The sequence below is a fragment of the Pseudoliparis swirei genome, chromosome 7 (assembly GCF_029220125.1).
Source record: "Pseudoliparis swirei isolate HS2019 ecotype Mariana Trench chromosome 7, NWPU_hadal_v1, whole genome shotgun sequence".
Taxonomy (NCBI): Eukaryota; Metazoa; Chordata; class Actinopteri; order Perciformes; family Liparidae; genus Pseudoliparis; species Pseudoliparis swirei.
In genome coordinates this window covers 17207717-17223997 of record NC_079394.1, presented here as the reverse complement: position 1 = coordinate 17223997, position 16281 = coordinate 17207717, and the positions used below count along the sequence as shown (strand labels likewise).

Here is a 16281-nt window from a genome sequence, read left to right as displayed (position 1 = left end):
TTGTGAAACCTTTACAGCCATGTAAAACATTCTCAATTCTCTGGAGACTGAGTGGCATGTGTGTGTGTGTGTGTGGTACATACCTTTGGTTTGTTGGCGCCAAAAAACCCAGAGGACGAGTCTGCGTGTCCCGTCTCTATCAGAGGGGCGGAGTGGAAGATCAGCAGCTTGCCCGGACAACTCAGGGCCTAATAATAAATAATAATAAAAATAATAAATTAATTACAGATTATTAATTATTATTATGTATTATTATAAAAAATATAAAAAATAAAATAAATCAAAATAAAATAAATCAAAATATATTTTAAAATGTTTTGTATTAATTATTCATGAATAAATAAAGAATAATAAATAAATAATAAATGATGAATTTAAAAAATAAAGAATATTGACAGTGTTTGAAGAACATAACATTTATTGAGTGAATATTTGTCACTCATTTTAGTTTGCATTTGCAATTAGTTTGCAATTAAGAAATTATTTAAGAATAACGGAAATACGAAAATGTACAATGAAATATGCTAAACAAATAAATTAAGAGTCAGTTAGTGCAGATGGGAAGAATATATATATTTTTATAAATAGCCCCTGGCATAAATTGTATTTTTTTTAAAGAAAGTATGACGAGTGATAATGGTGTATAAAACAAAACCTCCCAGAATGACATTATTTTAACCGTCGACTACTGAATCATCATTAAACTGTGAATGAAGGCCGAGCCACGGTCACTTACCTGCAGCACGGCGAGCCCGGCTTTGACAGGCAGCTCCATGGCAACGCCACTCGCCTCGCCACGCTCTGGACTCAACTGAGGAATAAGCCGCAACACACTACACACACACACACACACACACACATTGATCATACAAAGTACCTCCTTCATATGTATTTATTATTATTTTTTCATTTTAAAAGCAGCCCAATGAACACGCCCCTTTTCTAAGGGGCATGTATGACTTGGAATGAGGGATGCATACACCTGGTTACCTGTCTATACTGTCTTTGCATTCTCTCAGGGGCACCAGGAGCCCCTCCCTCATAGGAAGCTGCAGCTCCTCCGTCTCCGCGATGACCAGCATGCGTGGGCGGGACAGCGCCGGGCTCAGGTCGTACAGGTGGATCCTGCCATCGTACGTCATCAAACCGACGCGGACGTCCGACGGGGCGTCGCCGCCCTCCCTGCACACACAAATCAGGTATAAAACCAGACCATAGGCCCTCGTTCCCGTCGTCCCCCATCGTCCCCGTTGTCCCAAACCAAAAGGTGTGTGTGGTGCACCTCGTCAGGGAGGCGAGCAGAGACAGGATCTGACGCGTCGCAAACTCCAAATGTCCTCCTCTCACCGCTGAGGCGGACACGTCTACGGCGAGCAGCAGAGCGGCAGGCTAAGCCTGAAATGTAAAACGTACAGCAGCTTACACACACACACAACACACACACAAACACACACTCACGGCATCTCTCCCGGTGCAATTCTGAGATGCAGGAGTTCCTACCGAGGGAGACATTTTTAATTACTTGTCACAGAAAATATGTTATTGTTTGTTGTTTACGTGCCAACGATCACACAAGGTAAGAACTTTATATTTATTTATATGTATTATTTTTTAAATGTTTTTTTATATTTTTTTTATGTTGTATTAATTATTATTTTTAATTTTATTTATTTATAAGTAAAGTGTAAAAAAAACAAAGAAGAAACACCTCCCCCCCCCCCACCCCCCAAAAAAGAAAGACAAGGGGAATCGAACCCTCTGAGAGTGGAGGATCTCGTACGACCCCCTGCTCAGTTCAGGCCTCTTGTCTTTATCCACCCGGACGCCCTCCTCCCCTCTGGTGGGCTGGTAGTGTTGCCACGGCACTGGGACACAAGAGAGAGGAGGTATAACACGTATAACGTAGAACTAGTGGTTCATTCTTCCGTGGTGGAAATGGTAACCGTTTCTACGGAGATAAGCCCCGCCCCCTCTCCGACACGAATAAACCACTAAATAGTCGTGCGAGTAAAGCGTTGTCACTTCTGGTTTTGAATAAAGAGTTTCAAATTAATGTTATTTTTTCATCCGATTCATCAAAAACATAATGGGCAGATGAATCGATTATTAAAATAAGCGTTAGCTGCAGCGCGAGTCGTAATCACGCCATTCTGACCCGAGTGATGGTGGCGCTGCCTCTCACCTTCACTGAGGCGCCCACAGAACGGGCAGTGGAACCTCTGACCACAGTCCTGCCAGCCCATCGCCGGACACATGGAGGCGCCGCACCCACCGCAGCCCATCACGCATTCTGGCTCGTTGCACACCGGCAGCGCCCCCTGGCGGTGACAACAACAAACGTCATAATAATTCAAATTAAATACACATTAAATTAAACCTCCGTCTCTATTGAGCTGAAGACTGACCTCTCCCACCTGTGTCTGTGCCAGAGGGGTGAGCAGCGCCCCTAGTGGCAGGCGGCTGAGGAGGGCGGTCGGTCCGTCACAGGGAATGCAGTACGAGGCCGAGCGGATGGCGAGAGGACTGGCGCTGCCTGGCGATAGGCACGCAGGCAGCAAGGACACGTCAGGTTAAAGTGAGCGGACACCCAGGATGGTGACGGGAACAAAGTACGTACATCCTTACCAACGTTATTACGCACATAACTATGCTCATGTACTTACTGACATATGTACTAACTTACTTTAAAACGTACTTTCTTTAACATGATATGATATTCCTTTAGTTGTCCCACAGGGGGGACATTTCAAAAATCACTGCAGCGGTGCACATCAATGAAAATAAATAGAAAACACAAAACACAATCACAATACTAAAGAACTAAATACCAACACTAAATGCTAAGTATACAGGGGGAAAATAAAGTAACATGCAGAGTTTTCCAGGATCTCCAGCGATCTACTGCAGTGTGTTGTGCAGCCTGACAGCAGCTGAAGGAAGGACTTGTGGTTCCTCTCCCTCAGACACCGGGGAGGAATCAGCCGGTGGCTGAAGGAGCTGCAGAGCTGCGAGAGTGTTATGCATGGGGTGGGAGGCGTGGTTCATCAGGGACGAGAGCTTTGCCATCATCCTCCCGTCCCCCACCACCTCCACAGCATCCAGAGGACACCCAGCACGCTGCTGGCCGGGATGGAGCGTGTCTCATTTCTAAGAACATGACCAAGTTGATCAACGGACAGCCATATCTGTGACAACGCAAGGCTCATGTCCGAAAGCAGAAACAGAGTAATATCCTGCTTAGTTTGGCGAGACAGTCTTAAAACATATACACCCCAGCACGCTGCTGGCCTTCTTTAGCAGCTCGTTCAGCCTCTTCCTGTCAGCCGCTGCCATGCTGCTGCTCCAGAAGACCACTCCATCAAAGATGGCTGATGCCACCACAAAATCAGTCAAAGAAGGTCTTCAGGAGGGCTCCCTGCACTCCAAAGGACCTCAGCCTCCTCAGCAGAAAGAGTCTGCTCTGTCCCTTCTTATAAAGTGCGTGGTCAGCCCAGTCCAGCTTGTTGTTCAGGTGAACACCCAGGTACTTTAAGATTTTACAATCTCAATGTCCAGTCCCTGGAGGCTCACCGGTACCGGAGGAGAGCGTTTACCACGGCGGAAGTCCACCACTTGGTCTTACTAATACTTTAGGAATTAATTATATACTTATATTTGTACTTGCTTACTTACGTACTTATGTATTTACTTACTCAAATACTTACTCACATACTTATGTATGTACTTACTCACATACTTAGTTAATTACATAATTATGTATATACCTACATCCTTATTTATTTAATTGCATACTTATGTATACATGTACGTACTTCCTCACATACTTATGTATATATGTCCTTACTCACATACTTAATGACATACTCATGTACTTTCTCTCTGATGAATCTCATCAGTTCTTGAGCTGCAGCGTGACATCGCTTGGAGGGGTTTCGTCCTCTGAGATGGACTCTGAGTACAACGTGTTCCTCTTGTTTTAAGTACTAATACTCCCCACTACTCGAGGGATGAACAGCGGTAGGCAGTGAGTGTTTACCTCGGTCCTCTACGGGACAGGAAGTCGTTGCCAGAGGAGGAAGACGGGAAAAGGGCTCTGAAACGAAGACCCTGCCCCCCCACTCTGCCGCGTCCTCAGCGATCACCTCCACCTGAGGACTCACCAATAGAACGTCCATGTTCACGCGCATGACCTCATATGAACTTCATCTTGAGCACTAAGTCTGAGGACTCACGACGCTGGGCAGCAGTTGGGGGTCCAGGCCGTACCGGGACTCAGAGCTGGGAGACTGGGAAAGATCATATATGGGGTTATGGGAGGAATCATATTTGATACATGGACGCTAGTTCACGATCCTGGATTCAATATTAAATACAGTTATTGCAATATTGAGTGTAGAAGGGACCCTTTGTCTCAAAAACATCCCTGATATTTTTTTTATTTATTTTAAATTTGGTGAAAATGCATTTTCAGCTTTGAGGCGAAATGTAAAATGATATTTAACACATAACTGAATATTACGCAACCTTTAGTTGTTCATTAAAATGTCATATCCCCTATTTCATCTTCTTTAATTCTTTTTATAATTTTTATTTTATTTTATTACCTCTTTACTGTGAAGATAACTTATTTTATTTATTTATTAAAAATAAATTATTATTATTATACAGGATTGTCTTATCTCTATAATTCAAAAAAAAAGTTTATTATTTAATAATTTGATCGAGTAAAAAAATAAAAAAGGAATTCAGGCCGAACCATACATAAATAAATAAGACAATAGAAAAAAATAACCTGCGGACTCAGATATATAATAATTTCGTGCCCGTGGTAACCGTAACGTTTTTAATGGCGTTGCTGTGTGGTCCCCACCTGTGGCGTGGCGTTCCCGTCCTGTGGCGTGGCGTTGGGAACAAACTCATTGATGGTTCCTAAAGGAGAAATTGTAAAGATTGTAAAGCACTCCGAGACAAATTTGTAATTTGTGAAATTGGGCTATACAAATAAACTGAATTGAATTGAAATGAGTTACACAGATGCAGCAATAGTGTGTGTGTGTGTGTGTGTGTGTGTGTGTGTGTGTGTGTGTGTGTGTGTGTGTGGTGGGTGGGGGGGTTCTCTCCTGATCTGCAAATAAAGTTTCTTTTTTCAATTTCAGTGACTAATTTAAAGGGATCAGGCTCTGAAACACATGGAGATACACTAAAGTTCTAAAGTTTGGCGTAACATAGAAATGTCCTTATTTTTCAAAGTAAAGCACAGTTTGTTTTTTTCAATTAAGATCACATTAAATGAATCATAAATACTCTCTGTACATAGTTAATGTGTAAATGACTATTCTCTGGTGTTTAATGAAGTCTCTACATAGGTGTATAGAGGCCCATCTCCAGTGTTCTGATGGTACATTGTGTTATCACCTTAGAAGACTAACGGAGGGGTAGAAAACCCTTGAACACCCTTTTTATGTGAGCGCTGCTGAAAAACAGTTATGCTGCTGAGAGAAGCTAGAAAACTGGCCTTCTTTTGAGATACAAGAACTACATTAATATTTACTATAAAAATCATTATTTATAACCTCGTCAATGTCTTGATTAGATTTTATATTCATTTGATAAATAAAAGTGAGTTTTCATGGAAAACACAAATCTGTCTGCGTGACCCTAAACTTCAGAACGTTAGTGTACTTTTAGAAAACAGCCCTAAACCAGACCTACCTCCTGAGTTGGTCCGCTGTGAGACGGGAGACGTGGGCGGGGCCAGACGGTGTGTGAAGCCCCCCGAGGACTCAGGTGCACCCAGTGATGGAGAGCTGATGGGCAGGTGTGTTTGGTAAGGGCGCCGAGGCCCGTCCGGTGGACCCTGGTGCGTGTACGGGGGCTGGAAGAGGGGGGCTGTCCCTGGGTGAGGGCTGTGAGGGGAGTAAAATGGCATCGGCTGGAGGCCTTCCGCCGCGAGAGGGAGGGAGCGTGGGGGCTCGGCTGGACCGCGGGCCCTCCGGTCGGCATCGATGGGATGGAGAGTAAAGCGAGTGTCGCCCGAGGGTGGGCAGGTGGCGAGGTCGCCGCCCTGGTGGTCGAGGCGGGGCCTCTGGTCAGAGGGAGAGCTCAGGCTGAGCTGCTGGAAGCCGGCCAGGGGGTCGCAGGGGGGCCCCAGAGGTGACGCGGGGGACCAGCCGTTCTGGCCCGCCCAGGGCTGAGAGGGTGTATGGCTCTGATTGGCTGCGGGGACGTCCATCATCCCCCATAACCATCACCGATTGGTGCGTTTCACCACGGAGGCGGGGCCTGTGGGGTAACAACAACACACACACACATAAATGATGTGATTCTCTCCTCCAAGACGATTAATAACCAATAAGCCACATTAAGAAATCCGTTAGACGTCCATTTATTTGTGTAATAGTTTATTTTGGAGTAAACAGACAATAATATTAATATAAAAATCCGTAATATGAAAGAGGAAACGAGATGATTTGACATAATAAACCGGTACATACCTCGGTTGGGGGGGGGGGGGGGGGGTTCACGTCGCCGACGGGAGCGAAACACTTTTTACATAATAAATGATTTACTCGCGTTGCTTCCCAATTAAATCCTTTCGATGAGAACCCGCCGTGCGGCCGGTTCAATGGCCCCGTGATGCGTTCACGGTCGTGATTCCGTGCACCCTGCAGCCGTTGCTGCACTGCTAGCGTGTCAAGTTGCAGGGGAAAAAACGCCGACGCATTTCTGCCGTACTCTTTCAAAATAAAAGCCAAAGATTCGGGATCGCAATAAATCAATAATTAGAATAAAGGTATATTTGTTAAGGAATTTAAAAAAAAGAATCTATAAATTATCATAGAAATGTCCATGTATTTGTATTATTTAGGAAATTCCATTCATTCTTACTAATATTTACTTCTACTCACCACTTTATTTTAGAAAAGTTTCTGTACCTTTACTTATGTATCTATAGATCAAAATGCAGCATATTAATAATGTATAGAGTATTATTCGTAATAATTGTTTATTAAATATATATAAATATATATATACATATATAAATATATATACCAAATTAATTATATAAATATATACACACACACACAACTTCTTTAATCTTTCAATAGTAAATATTGAAATGTCTGACTTGCTGCTCCATCTATTAAAATATCTGAATACTTCCATCACTGCATGACGATTATCAATTATACACACGAGGAACAAAATACACAAATTAGCAAATCACTGGAACACCATTTATACTAACTTGTGTTTTGTTAAACCATAAAGCGTTTACTTTATTGGTGATAAAGCTGTTATAGAAAACCAAAGAGAACAACGAAATACAGTCTACCCGATCCCCCGTTCACAGACATCAACTTACAGATCCAACAACGTGGACATGTGAGCCGTCTCTGTCCAGGTGAACTTAACGAAATAAAACAAAACCACAGTGAACAATAAACTGTTATAGCAAGTATGGGAGGAATAGAAACAATCACAAAATAAAATGTTAATCTGTTCTAATGGACGCAGACGCCCTTAAAGTGGCACAAGAGAGCAACCGAAGACCCGGAGAGGAGCACGTGGAGGCGGGAGAATCCACGAGGGGAATGTGGTGCGGTATAAAAGAATAAAGTCTAAAAAAGTGTCCGGTGGTCTTCTGCCGTCCCACTTGGCCCCCGTTACCGTTTCAGGGTCGTGGCTTTCGGATTCCCCTGCTTTGCCTTTTCAGGGCGGTGATCCGGTTCCTGACGTAGTCCTTCACGCCCTTCCACGAGCGGATCCTCAGGGCCGTAGGCTCCGCCTCCAGACACTGAATGCAGTCGTTCTTCTGCGGGACCCGGTGAGCCTTGATGAAGTGCTTCATGTGCCTCTCCACGGCGAGGACCTCCGCCTCCCCCCATTTGTGTTTGGTCTTATATCTGGAGCCTGCGGGGCGAAAGGAGAATGAGCTTTTCTTTGCATCATCTTCATCATCCGTGTTTTCTTTCCATTACGTTCTCTTTAAATAACTCCCGGTTCTCCTCCTCTCCCCCCTTTAAATAAAGGCTAGAAATCGGTTCACGGTCCCCAGGTTGACTACCTTCTGCTTCTGATTTTGGAGGCGCGGCCGTGATGGCGTCCGTCGTTGCTGCGCGTGCTCGTCCTCGATGAAGATCTGATGACGATGAAGACGAGGGAGGAAAAAAGGGAAACAGGGGTCAGTGTTGATCTTAACGAGAGAAAAGTAGGATGATGATGAAACGCTCTTTAAATCAAGATCACACGACACTTTAAACCAACATGTAACTACACCATGTAGAACTCTACTCTACTTAAGTTAGAAGAAAAGAAGAAGAAGGAAAAGAGGAAGAGGAAGGCAAAGAAGGAGGAGGAGAAGAAGGAAAAGAAGAAGAAGACGAGGAATCCTACCAGCAGGCTCCGCCCCCAGGGGGTCGTGGCTCTCCGGTCCCAGCATCATGGCGCTCTCCTTCTCGTCGAGGTTCATGAGCTGCAGCATCGTCCCGTAGTGCCTCCGGATCTTTGTGGCCGTGAGCTCCGCCGGGTCCACGGCGCCGCAGTCCCTGACCAGCCTCAGGATGCAGACGGAGCCGCGGTAGGCGGACAGCGTCTGCGGGCGTCCGAAGACGAAGGGGTTCTGCCGCGGCACGCCGCATGCCTCGCGCACGCCCACCAGGAGCTCCATGGCCGCCACCAACGCCGGCGTCAGCAGCACGGGGACGAGCCTCCCCGACTTGCCTCGTATGTCGACCCGCGTGAGCAACTCGCACATGCTCCTCTCCAGGTCGGAGACGGAGGCGTCCATGCCGCACGGCACGTCGGACGACTTCCTCGCCCGCAACGCGAACGCCGCCTCCTCCAGCGAGGACACCTCGCTGACGCTCCTCCGGTTGAACAGGATGGTGCGCGCGAGCGTCACCTTGGCCAGCGCGGCGTAGTTCTCCCCCGTCGCCGCGTCCCTGAGGTTCGTCTCCGCCACGAGATGGACGCCCTTCATGTGGGAGTTCAGGCGCTTCACGTCCTGCGCGAACGGCACCTTCCTCTCCTTGGCCAGCCTGGTCTCCCGGATGGACGTGAGCGCGGCGCCGGACACCAGCGCGTTCCACTTGTCGCGGTACGCGGCGAGGAAGCCGCGAGCGGACTCGGCCCGGCGGGCGTCGCCGGCCCTCGCCGCGACGCCCGCCGCGACGCCGCAGGTCTTCTGCAGGTTGTGGCCGAGCTTGAGGGCGAGCGACGGCAGCGCGTACGTCTTGGTCTCCGGGTCGTAGCCCGCCAGGACGTTCACGCAGCGCACCACGTGCGGGAAGCTCGCCGGGAGGAAGAAGTCCTCCAGCTTCTCCAGCGGCGGCGTGGCGCTCTGAGCCTCGAGGACGAGCCGCGCGATCAGCCGGAGGTTCTGCCGGATGTACTCGTGCTTCTTGGCGCCGGAGCCGGGCTGACTCAAGAGGTCCTCGCCGTACTGCAGGATGATGCCGTCCGCCAGGATCGCCTGCGTCACGTCGTCGAACGCCATGGAGGACAGGACGTCCTTGAAGCCGTCGCTTATCCCGAGGTCGTCCAGGGTTTCCAGCACGCAGCGCAGCAGGAGGCTCTTCCTGCCGACCTCCGGCTCGTTCTCCTTGCCCTCTTTCTCCGGGCACAGCTTCATGTGCTTGGCCAGCGTCTTCTTCCTGAAGAAGCCCCGGCAGTAGAGGCAGTGGAGGAAGTCTCGGGCTTCCTGAGTCTTCCTCGGCCGCTGCCGGGACACCAGGAGGCCCTTTCCCGTCTTCAGGACTTCTTTGTTGTGGAGGAAGTTCCCCTGGTTTATGAGCCGGTTCCATATTTTGTACCTTTCTTTGGACCTTTTGGCGAACTGGAACACGGCCGCGACCTCCGGCTTGTCGCTGTGGATCCTCTCCAGGTGTCGCGACATTTTGGATTCCGGATTGGCGCAGAACAGACAGTAGTTCCTCCGGTCGTAGACGCGTCTCTCTTTGGAGCTGGAGCTCGGCAACACCACCGTTTTGAAAGAGTTCCTGGGATTTGTCGGCCGTATCTTTCTTTGGGGACTGGCGGTTTTTTCCAGAACCGGAGAACTTTCGGATTCCGCCGCCATTTTTTCAGGCGGAGAAGACTTGGCCACCGCGGCGAGGGCCGAGGGGTCGCCGGGGACGGACTCGTCTGAGGAGCCCCAGTCTGGGCCGGACAGGAAGTCGGAGAAGTCCCCGTCGCTGTAGGAAGAGAAATCAGGATCGCTGTCCTCCGACGACTCGGCCGAGTCCTTCACTAGCTCGTCCTTCAAAATAAAAGGATGAACAACGTCGTGAGAATAAGGTACAGAGGAGTATTTATTTATTTTATCCAATTTATTACTTTTAATAAAGAAGGAGGAGAAGAAAAAGAAGAAGGAGGAGAAGAGAAGAAGAACAAGGAGGAGGAGGAGGAGACTGGCTTTTAATTATTCTATTTTAATTATTCTATTTTAAAAACAAAGACAACAATATTTAAATACTAACTCATCGCAGTTTGAAAAAAGATTTTAAAAATTTAAATAAAAGATGCATTTATGATCATTTGATGGTTTCATCGTGTTGCGTTCAGGTACCGAGGAGTTCCATAAACACTGGAATGGAAAACACTGAAACTAAATATTTAACTAACATTACACGCAGGTAACTACCTCGAAATCCACCGCCGACATCGAGTCATCCTCATCGGACGATGCAGGAGAGGAACAGTCCGATGAAAGATGGGACTGGAAAACAAAACCCCGGTTAAAACAACAGAAGAAAAGAAGAAGACATTCTACAGTAACAGCCACGAGGAGGTGGAGTCTTCAAGGTCATGTCATGGTGTCACCCCCGCGCCAAAAAAAGAGAATAGAAGAAGAAAAAAGCTGCGTTGTATTTCAACTGAGGCGGCCGGCTCCTGAATGTTATTTTGACATTCAAAGCTTCTATTGGGGTTTTGGAATTAAGTTTTCAAGTCACCACAAAATATATATATTTTAATATTCAATTTAATTCAGTTTATTTATAGCCCAATATCACAAATTACAAATTTGAAATGGAAAAAAAGCTCAACACCAACACATTAAGTAGGATATTTCGCTATATAAAAACATGTTGTGAATTTTTTCAATTATGACGTCTCTTAAAAAAAAATATATATTAATACATATTAATATATACATATATAAATATTTATTAAATATGAATATATAAAAATATACATACATAGATATATATAATTAATAAATGTATTATTTCATTAAATAAATATATATATATACATTTATTAAATATATTTATTAAATATATGTATATATTTATATATTAATATAATAAATGTATATATTAATATATATATATATTATATTTTAAAGAGACGTCATTCTAAAAAAATTACAATGAGATCTCTCTCTCTCGCTATATATATATTATATATATATATATATTATATATATATACGCCATAAAAATAAAAAATTCTCCTGCATGCATAATACATAATAAATAATCGACCTCTGACTTTGCCCTGTTCGTGGACTGTTCACCGTGAGCAGACTGAAGAGTGAAGTGGAAACAACAAAGAGGAAGTCATGTGTTTGTGTGCGTCCATAAATCAAATCAAACTGCAGCATCTAAAATAAATAAATAAACTTACCTGAATGTGTATTGGTGGAGACTTCCCATCACGGCTCTCCTCCGGGTTTATGGACTCCAGCTTAGTCGTGAAGTCAAAGGGTTGGAGTCATGTGGAGAATCATCAATAATAATAATGTGTAAAACAGAGATGGAATGTATAAGTAACGCATGTGTTTTCAGTTGTCGTGGGTCTCAACCAGCGTCAGAAAAACACCAGGGCAAAGAAACATCACGTTGACCCTGAGGTCACCAGGAGGGGCAACAAAGCCCCCAGAATTATGAGAATTAATAGTGTTTTGTTTTTGTTACATTACATGTCATGTCATTTAGCTGACGCTTTTGTCCAAAGCGACATACAATCCTGTTACATTCATACACCGTAGACGCAGCTACAGGGAGCAATTCAGGGTTAAGTGTCTTGCTCAAGGACACATCGACTAGGGCGGGGATTGAACCTCCAACCCTCTGATTGAAAGACGGACCTGCTACCCACTGACCACTGACCCATAGTCGACTCACTTTGTATCATGTGTCCTATCTGTACTTCCTGTACTAGGTAGGTACACACAAATTATAATATATATATATATACATATACATATATATTTATATATAAATTTGAATTATCTCTATATATATATATATAATTTTTTATTATAAAAAAAAAAAAGAAATAAGTTATAAATGTTCATAGTTATTTAATTTTGTTTAATAATAAGAAATAATCACAAAGAAATAAAAAAACAATTGAATATGATCGTCTGATTTATCTTTTTCCTTTGTGTTTTGTTCAAAATATCTAAGAAAACACTTTGAATCTGTAGACTACTACCTAATAGTCTTATTACTGTCTAATAGTCTTATTACTGCCTAAAAGTCTTATTATTGCCTAATAGTCTTATTACTGCCTCATAGTCTTATTACTGTCTAATAGTCTTATTATTGCCTAATAGTATTATTACTGCCCAATAGTCTTATTATTATCTAATAGTCTTATTACTGCCTAATAGTCTTATTACTGCCTAATAGTCGTATTACTGCCTAATAGTCTTATTACTGCCTAAGTCTTATTATTGTCTAATAGTCTTATTACTGCCCAAGTCTTATTATTGTCTAATAGTCTTATTATTGTCTAATAGTCTTATTACTGCCCAATAGTCTTATTATTGTCTAATAGTCTTATTATTGTCTAATAGTCTTATTACTGCCCAATAGTCTTATTACTGCCTAATAGTCTTATTACTGCCTAATAGTCTTATTACTGCCTAATAGTGTTATTATTGTCTATAGTCTTATTACTTCAATTTGTATGACAATTGTTTATATCCTGTGATCCTAAATAAGTATATTTATTATTTTTGAACAAAAAATTCCCCCCTAAAAAATAAGTACATTTTCCCCCTGGTTTCAACAATAAAAACAATTTTTACAAAAACAGGATTGACCTTAAATTAAATGTCCACAGCGCACTTACAAGTTTATCCAGCTCTGCCACTTGTTGCAGGAGCTGCGCTCGCTGCTGCAGCAGCACCAGCCGCTGCCGCTCGTCGTAGGCCTGAAAGAAACCAAAAGAAATTCACGTATTTAATAACGACAACGGCCTCCTTTCAAACCCCACAGCTGGACATGTGCTCATGCCAGCAGGCGGCTACCGGGCAACATTGAGTTGACCTCTGTAGGGGCAAAAGGGGCCAGAGGTCATCAAACACGCCACACCTTTACATCAGCCCGGAGATATGAGAAAATAAGAGCGCCAAAAATAATTGTTGTATTTATGAAGCGGTCGCCCCCCCACCGGTGGACTGATGCTCTCCTCTTGCGACGGCTCGTTTTTCGGAGGAGCAGCTGCGTCGGCGATGGACTCGGTTACAGCCCCTGAAGAAGTGAGACAATTTGAGGTCAGACAGCGCTGTAGTCTAAACGGCACCACTTCTTTAATGAGAGACTACTCCGTCGTTGGGATCCACCGATACCGATCCCTGGGCTTTGGGTATCAGCCGGTACCGATGAGTAATCAATGAACTGTCTGCCTCACTGTGGGGCCATTCCTTCATGTGGAACATCAGGTTAAACATCAGGTTAAAAATCGCCTTCTCAACGTTGTGGGACAACAAAGTGTAACAAGTAAATACATGAATACAAAATTAAATGTGGTAAATGAAGCTTAAAAAATATATATATATATATAGACACATATATATATATATATATAAGTATATACATATAAAGACATATATATCCACACATATATATATATATATATACACACACATATATATATACACACACATATATATATATATATATACATACACATATATATATGTGTATATATATATATATATATGTGTATATATATAATGTCTTCAATACGATGTTTCCTTTATATCTATGTGATATTATATTTTTGGTCCAGACTGAAACAGGAGTAACACGGTGTGTAGATGACTAAAGGTTCTCCCGCTCACCTCTACAGTGAGACGAAGACATCCATGGACTCTGCTCCGGAGGGACGGCCCGGCTGTGAGGGAGTCCGGCAAACGCCACATTCCCTCCTTGAAAAGAAACCCGAGTCGTACTCAGCCGCTGGCCACACGAAGGCGGGCCGACGGGCACGAGTCCGTTTGGTGAACTCCGATTGGCCGACGGAGGTTGAAACGGTGCTCTGTAAAGCTCGTGGGGAGCGAGCAGGACTTGGGGCTGTGGAGCGTGGTTCGCTTGGGGAAAAGAAGGCGTTTTCTTTCTTCTGCCTTGGTTGGCGGTCGGCGGCGTCGGTGAAGCGTGAGAGGTCTGCTGGGCGAAGGAGATCATGTGAGAGCTGCCGGGGACGGCTGCGTCGGCGAAGAGCGAGTTGGATTGAGGCGGGTTGTCACCGACGAGAGACGCTTTGTACAGAGCAGAGTGGTGAGCGACGCCGAGGTCGCTCACACAGCTCCGATCGGACCCCTGCAGGTGGTCGTAGGGGGGTCTCTGTTGAGCGGACGAGGCCAGGATGAGGTGCTGAGAGCCGGGCAGCGGGTTGAGGAGCGAGCCTTGAGGTGAAGCAGTGGACCAGTCATTCTGGCCCGCCCACGACTCACAAGGGATGTGGCTCTTATTGGATGCAAGGTTATCCATCATCCTCCATCACCTGAAGGAGTTTGCCACTCTGAATCTCTTCTCCCCTTGGAGGCTGGGCCTAGAAGAGGAAAACAATATATATATTATATATATACATATATATATATAGAGAGAGAGAGAGCGTTGTATATACACATGTATATATATATACACACACACATACACACATATATATGTATGTATATATATATACATACATATATATATATATATACAGACACACAAATATACACATATATATACACATACACACATATATATATATGCATGTATATATATATACTCATATATATATATATATTTATAGAGAAAGAGAGATTGCGTTGTATATATACATGTATACATACACACATTATAAATGTATATATATATAATATATATACACACACACACATATATATACACGTATATATATATACACACACACATTATATATATTTATATACACATATATAGACATATATACATACACATATATATATATATACACATACATAATATATATATATATATATATAATGTTTTCAATAAGATGTTTCCTGTATATCTAGGTGATATTATATTTTTGGTCCAGACTGTAAGTTGATCCAAGCTTGATTTTGGTAGTGCGTACAATGAGTTACTTTATATATTTTGGATGCACAATTTATTGTTATTTATGCAAATAAAAACATGCACTACAAGAATGTAGTACTGTCTTTGTCATGTGTGTGTTGCAAGTGGACAGCAACTGACTTTTGTTGTAATAACTGTTAGCCACGTTATTGTTTTATAAGTATATGCTATTCAATGGTCCACCCGTTTAATAAACAGTTGGTAGCACATCCTAGTCAACTAGGAAAATGGCCTTAGTAAGGTGTATAAATTTAATAATATTCTATTCTATTTTTGTATATATTGCACGTGTTTCTTATTAATCTAGTTGGTGTAACTACTGTGCATGTGTTCAATTCTTTATTACTCTACGTCACCAAACATGTCATGTCCAGGGTATTTATGAATGGGACTAACTTCTGCCACACACATGTATACTTACAGTCAGCGGAAGGGCAGCTCTCTCTCTGACCGCTGTGGTGACGCGTCACGCGCAGGTCCACCACATGTAGCCAGCTAGCTTACATCAACGGCTAACGCTCGCTGTTAGCACGAGGCGTCGCGGAATTACGGATTTTTTATTTTTTATTACGACGAGTCCAAAAGGTATGCGCCGGAAATTAAATGTTGTGTGCTCCAAATGCATCTAGTTTAGGAGTTAGGAGGCTATCGGTGGATGTTACAGGAAGCAGCGGCCGTTTGTTTACCTCACGGCGATGGCCCCACCGGATGCTGTTGATAACAGACGACTTCCGCTTAGTTTCGTTTTCAAAATAAGAGCAGCGGTACACAGGTACATAGTTAAGTGCCTCTTGGAGGCCACAGCGAGTGACATTGAGTCCAGTTTAAAGCTGCTGGCTAAGGATAAGTGTAGATACAGTAAGATTATAATACACGCCGAATCTGTGCTTATGCCAAGACCATGTGGGACACCGTAGTTTTCTCTGGTCCTCAAT

The 16281-nt window shown here is 43.9% G+C and overlaps 2 protein-coding genes across 3 annotated transcripts in view; both read right to left on the bottom strand.

Annotated features, from left to right (window-relative positions):
- si:dkey-13n15.2 (protein transport protein Sec24C) overlaps window positions 1-6574 on the bottom strand; it is a 10124-nt gene extending 3550 nt beyond the window's left edge. The window contains 12 exon segments of the mRNA XM_056419964.1: window positions 84-188; window positions 737-833; window positions 991-1182; window positions 1283-1395; window positions 1756-1865; window positions 2183-2318; window positions 2406-2533; window positions 4037-4148; window positions 4233-4286; window positions 4871-4929; window positions 5713-6282; window positions 6495-6574. Coding sequence (XP_056275939.1) covers window positions 84-188; window positions 737-833; window positions 991-1182; window positions 1283-1395; window positions 1756-1865; window positions 2183-2318; window positions 2406-2533; window positions 4037-4148; window positions 4233-4286; window positions 4871-4929; window positions 5713-6235 — 1629 coding nt within the window. The 5' untranslated portion in view covers window positions 6236-6282; window positions 6495-6574.
- LOC130197332 (uncharacterized) lies at window positions 6384-16015 on the bottom strand. 2 transcript variants are annotated; one of them, XM_056419961.1, is made up of 10 exons: window positions 15768-16015; window positions 14080-14789; window positions 13407-13486; window positions 13086-13166; window positions 11631-11690; window positions 11489-11530; window positions 10646-10720; window positions 8398-10261; window positions 8069-8143; window positions 6384-7914 (listed from the first exon to the last, which is right to left on the bottom strand). In XM_056419961.1, exons 2-10 carry the CDS (start codon window positions 14729-14731, stop codon window positions 7676-7678), a joined length of 3168 nt encoding a protein of 1055 aa, XP_056275936.1. In that variant the 5' UTR covers window positions 14732-14789; window positions 15768-16015; the 3' UTR covers window positions 6384-7675. The 2 variants fall into 2 exon arrangements, with proteins under 2 accessions (XP_056275936.1, XP_056275937.1); XM_056419962.1 differs by lacking the exon at window positions 11489-11530.
- Between the last annotated feature and the right edge of the window lie 266 nt (window positions 16016-16281).

Coding starts and splice junctions, on each gene's coding strand:
- LOC130197332 (XM_056419961.1), bottom strand. CDS start 14,731: ATGATGGATAACCTTGCATCCAATAAGAGCCACATCCCTTGTGAGTCG. Junction 11,531..11,630: donor CTCCACCAATACACATTCAG/GTAAGTTTATTT, acceptor TTCACTCTTCAG/TCTGCTCACGGTGAACAGTC. Junction 7,915..8,068: donor TCCAAAATCAGAAGCAGAAG/GTAGTCAACCTG, acceptor TTCGCCCCGCAG/GCTCCAGATATAAGACCAAA.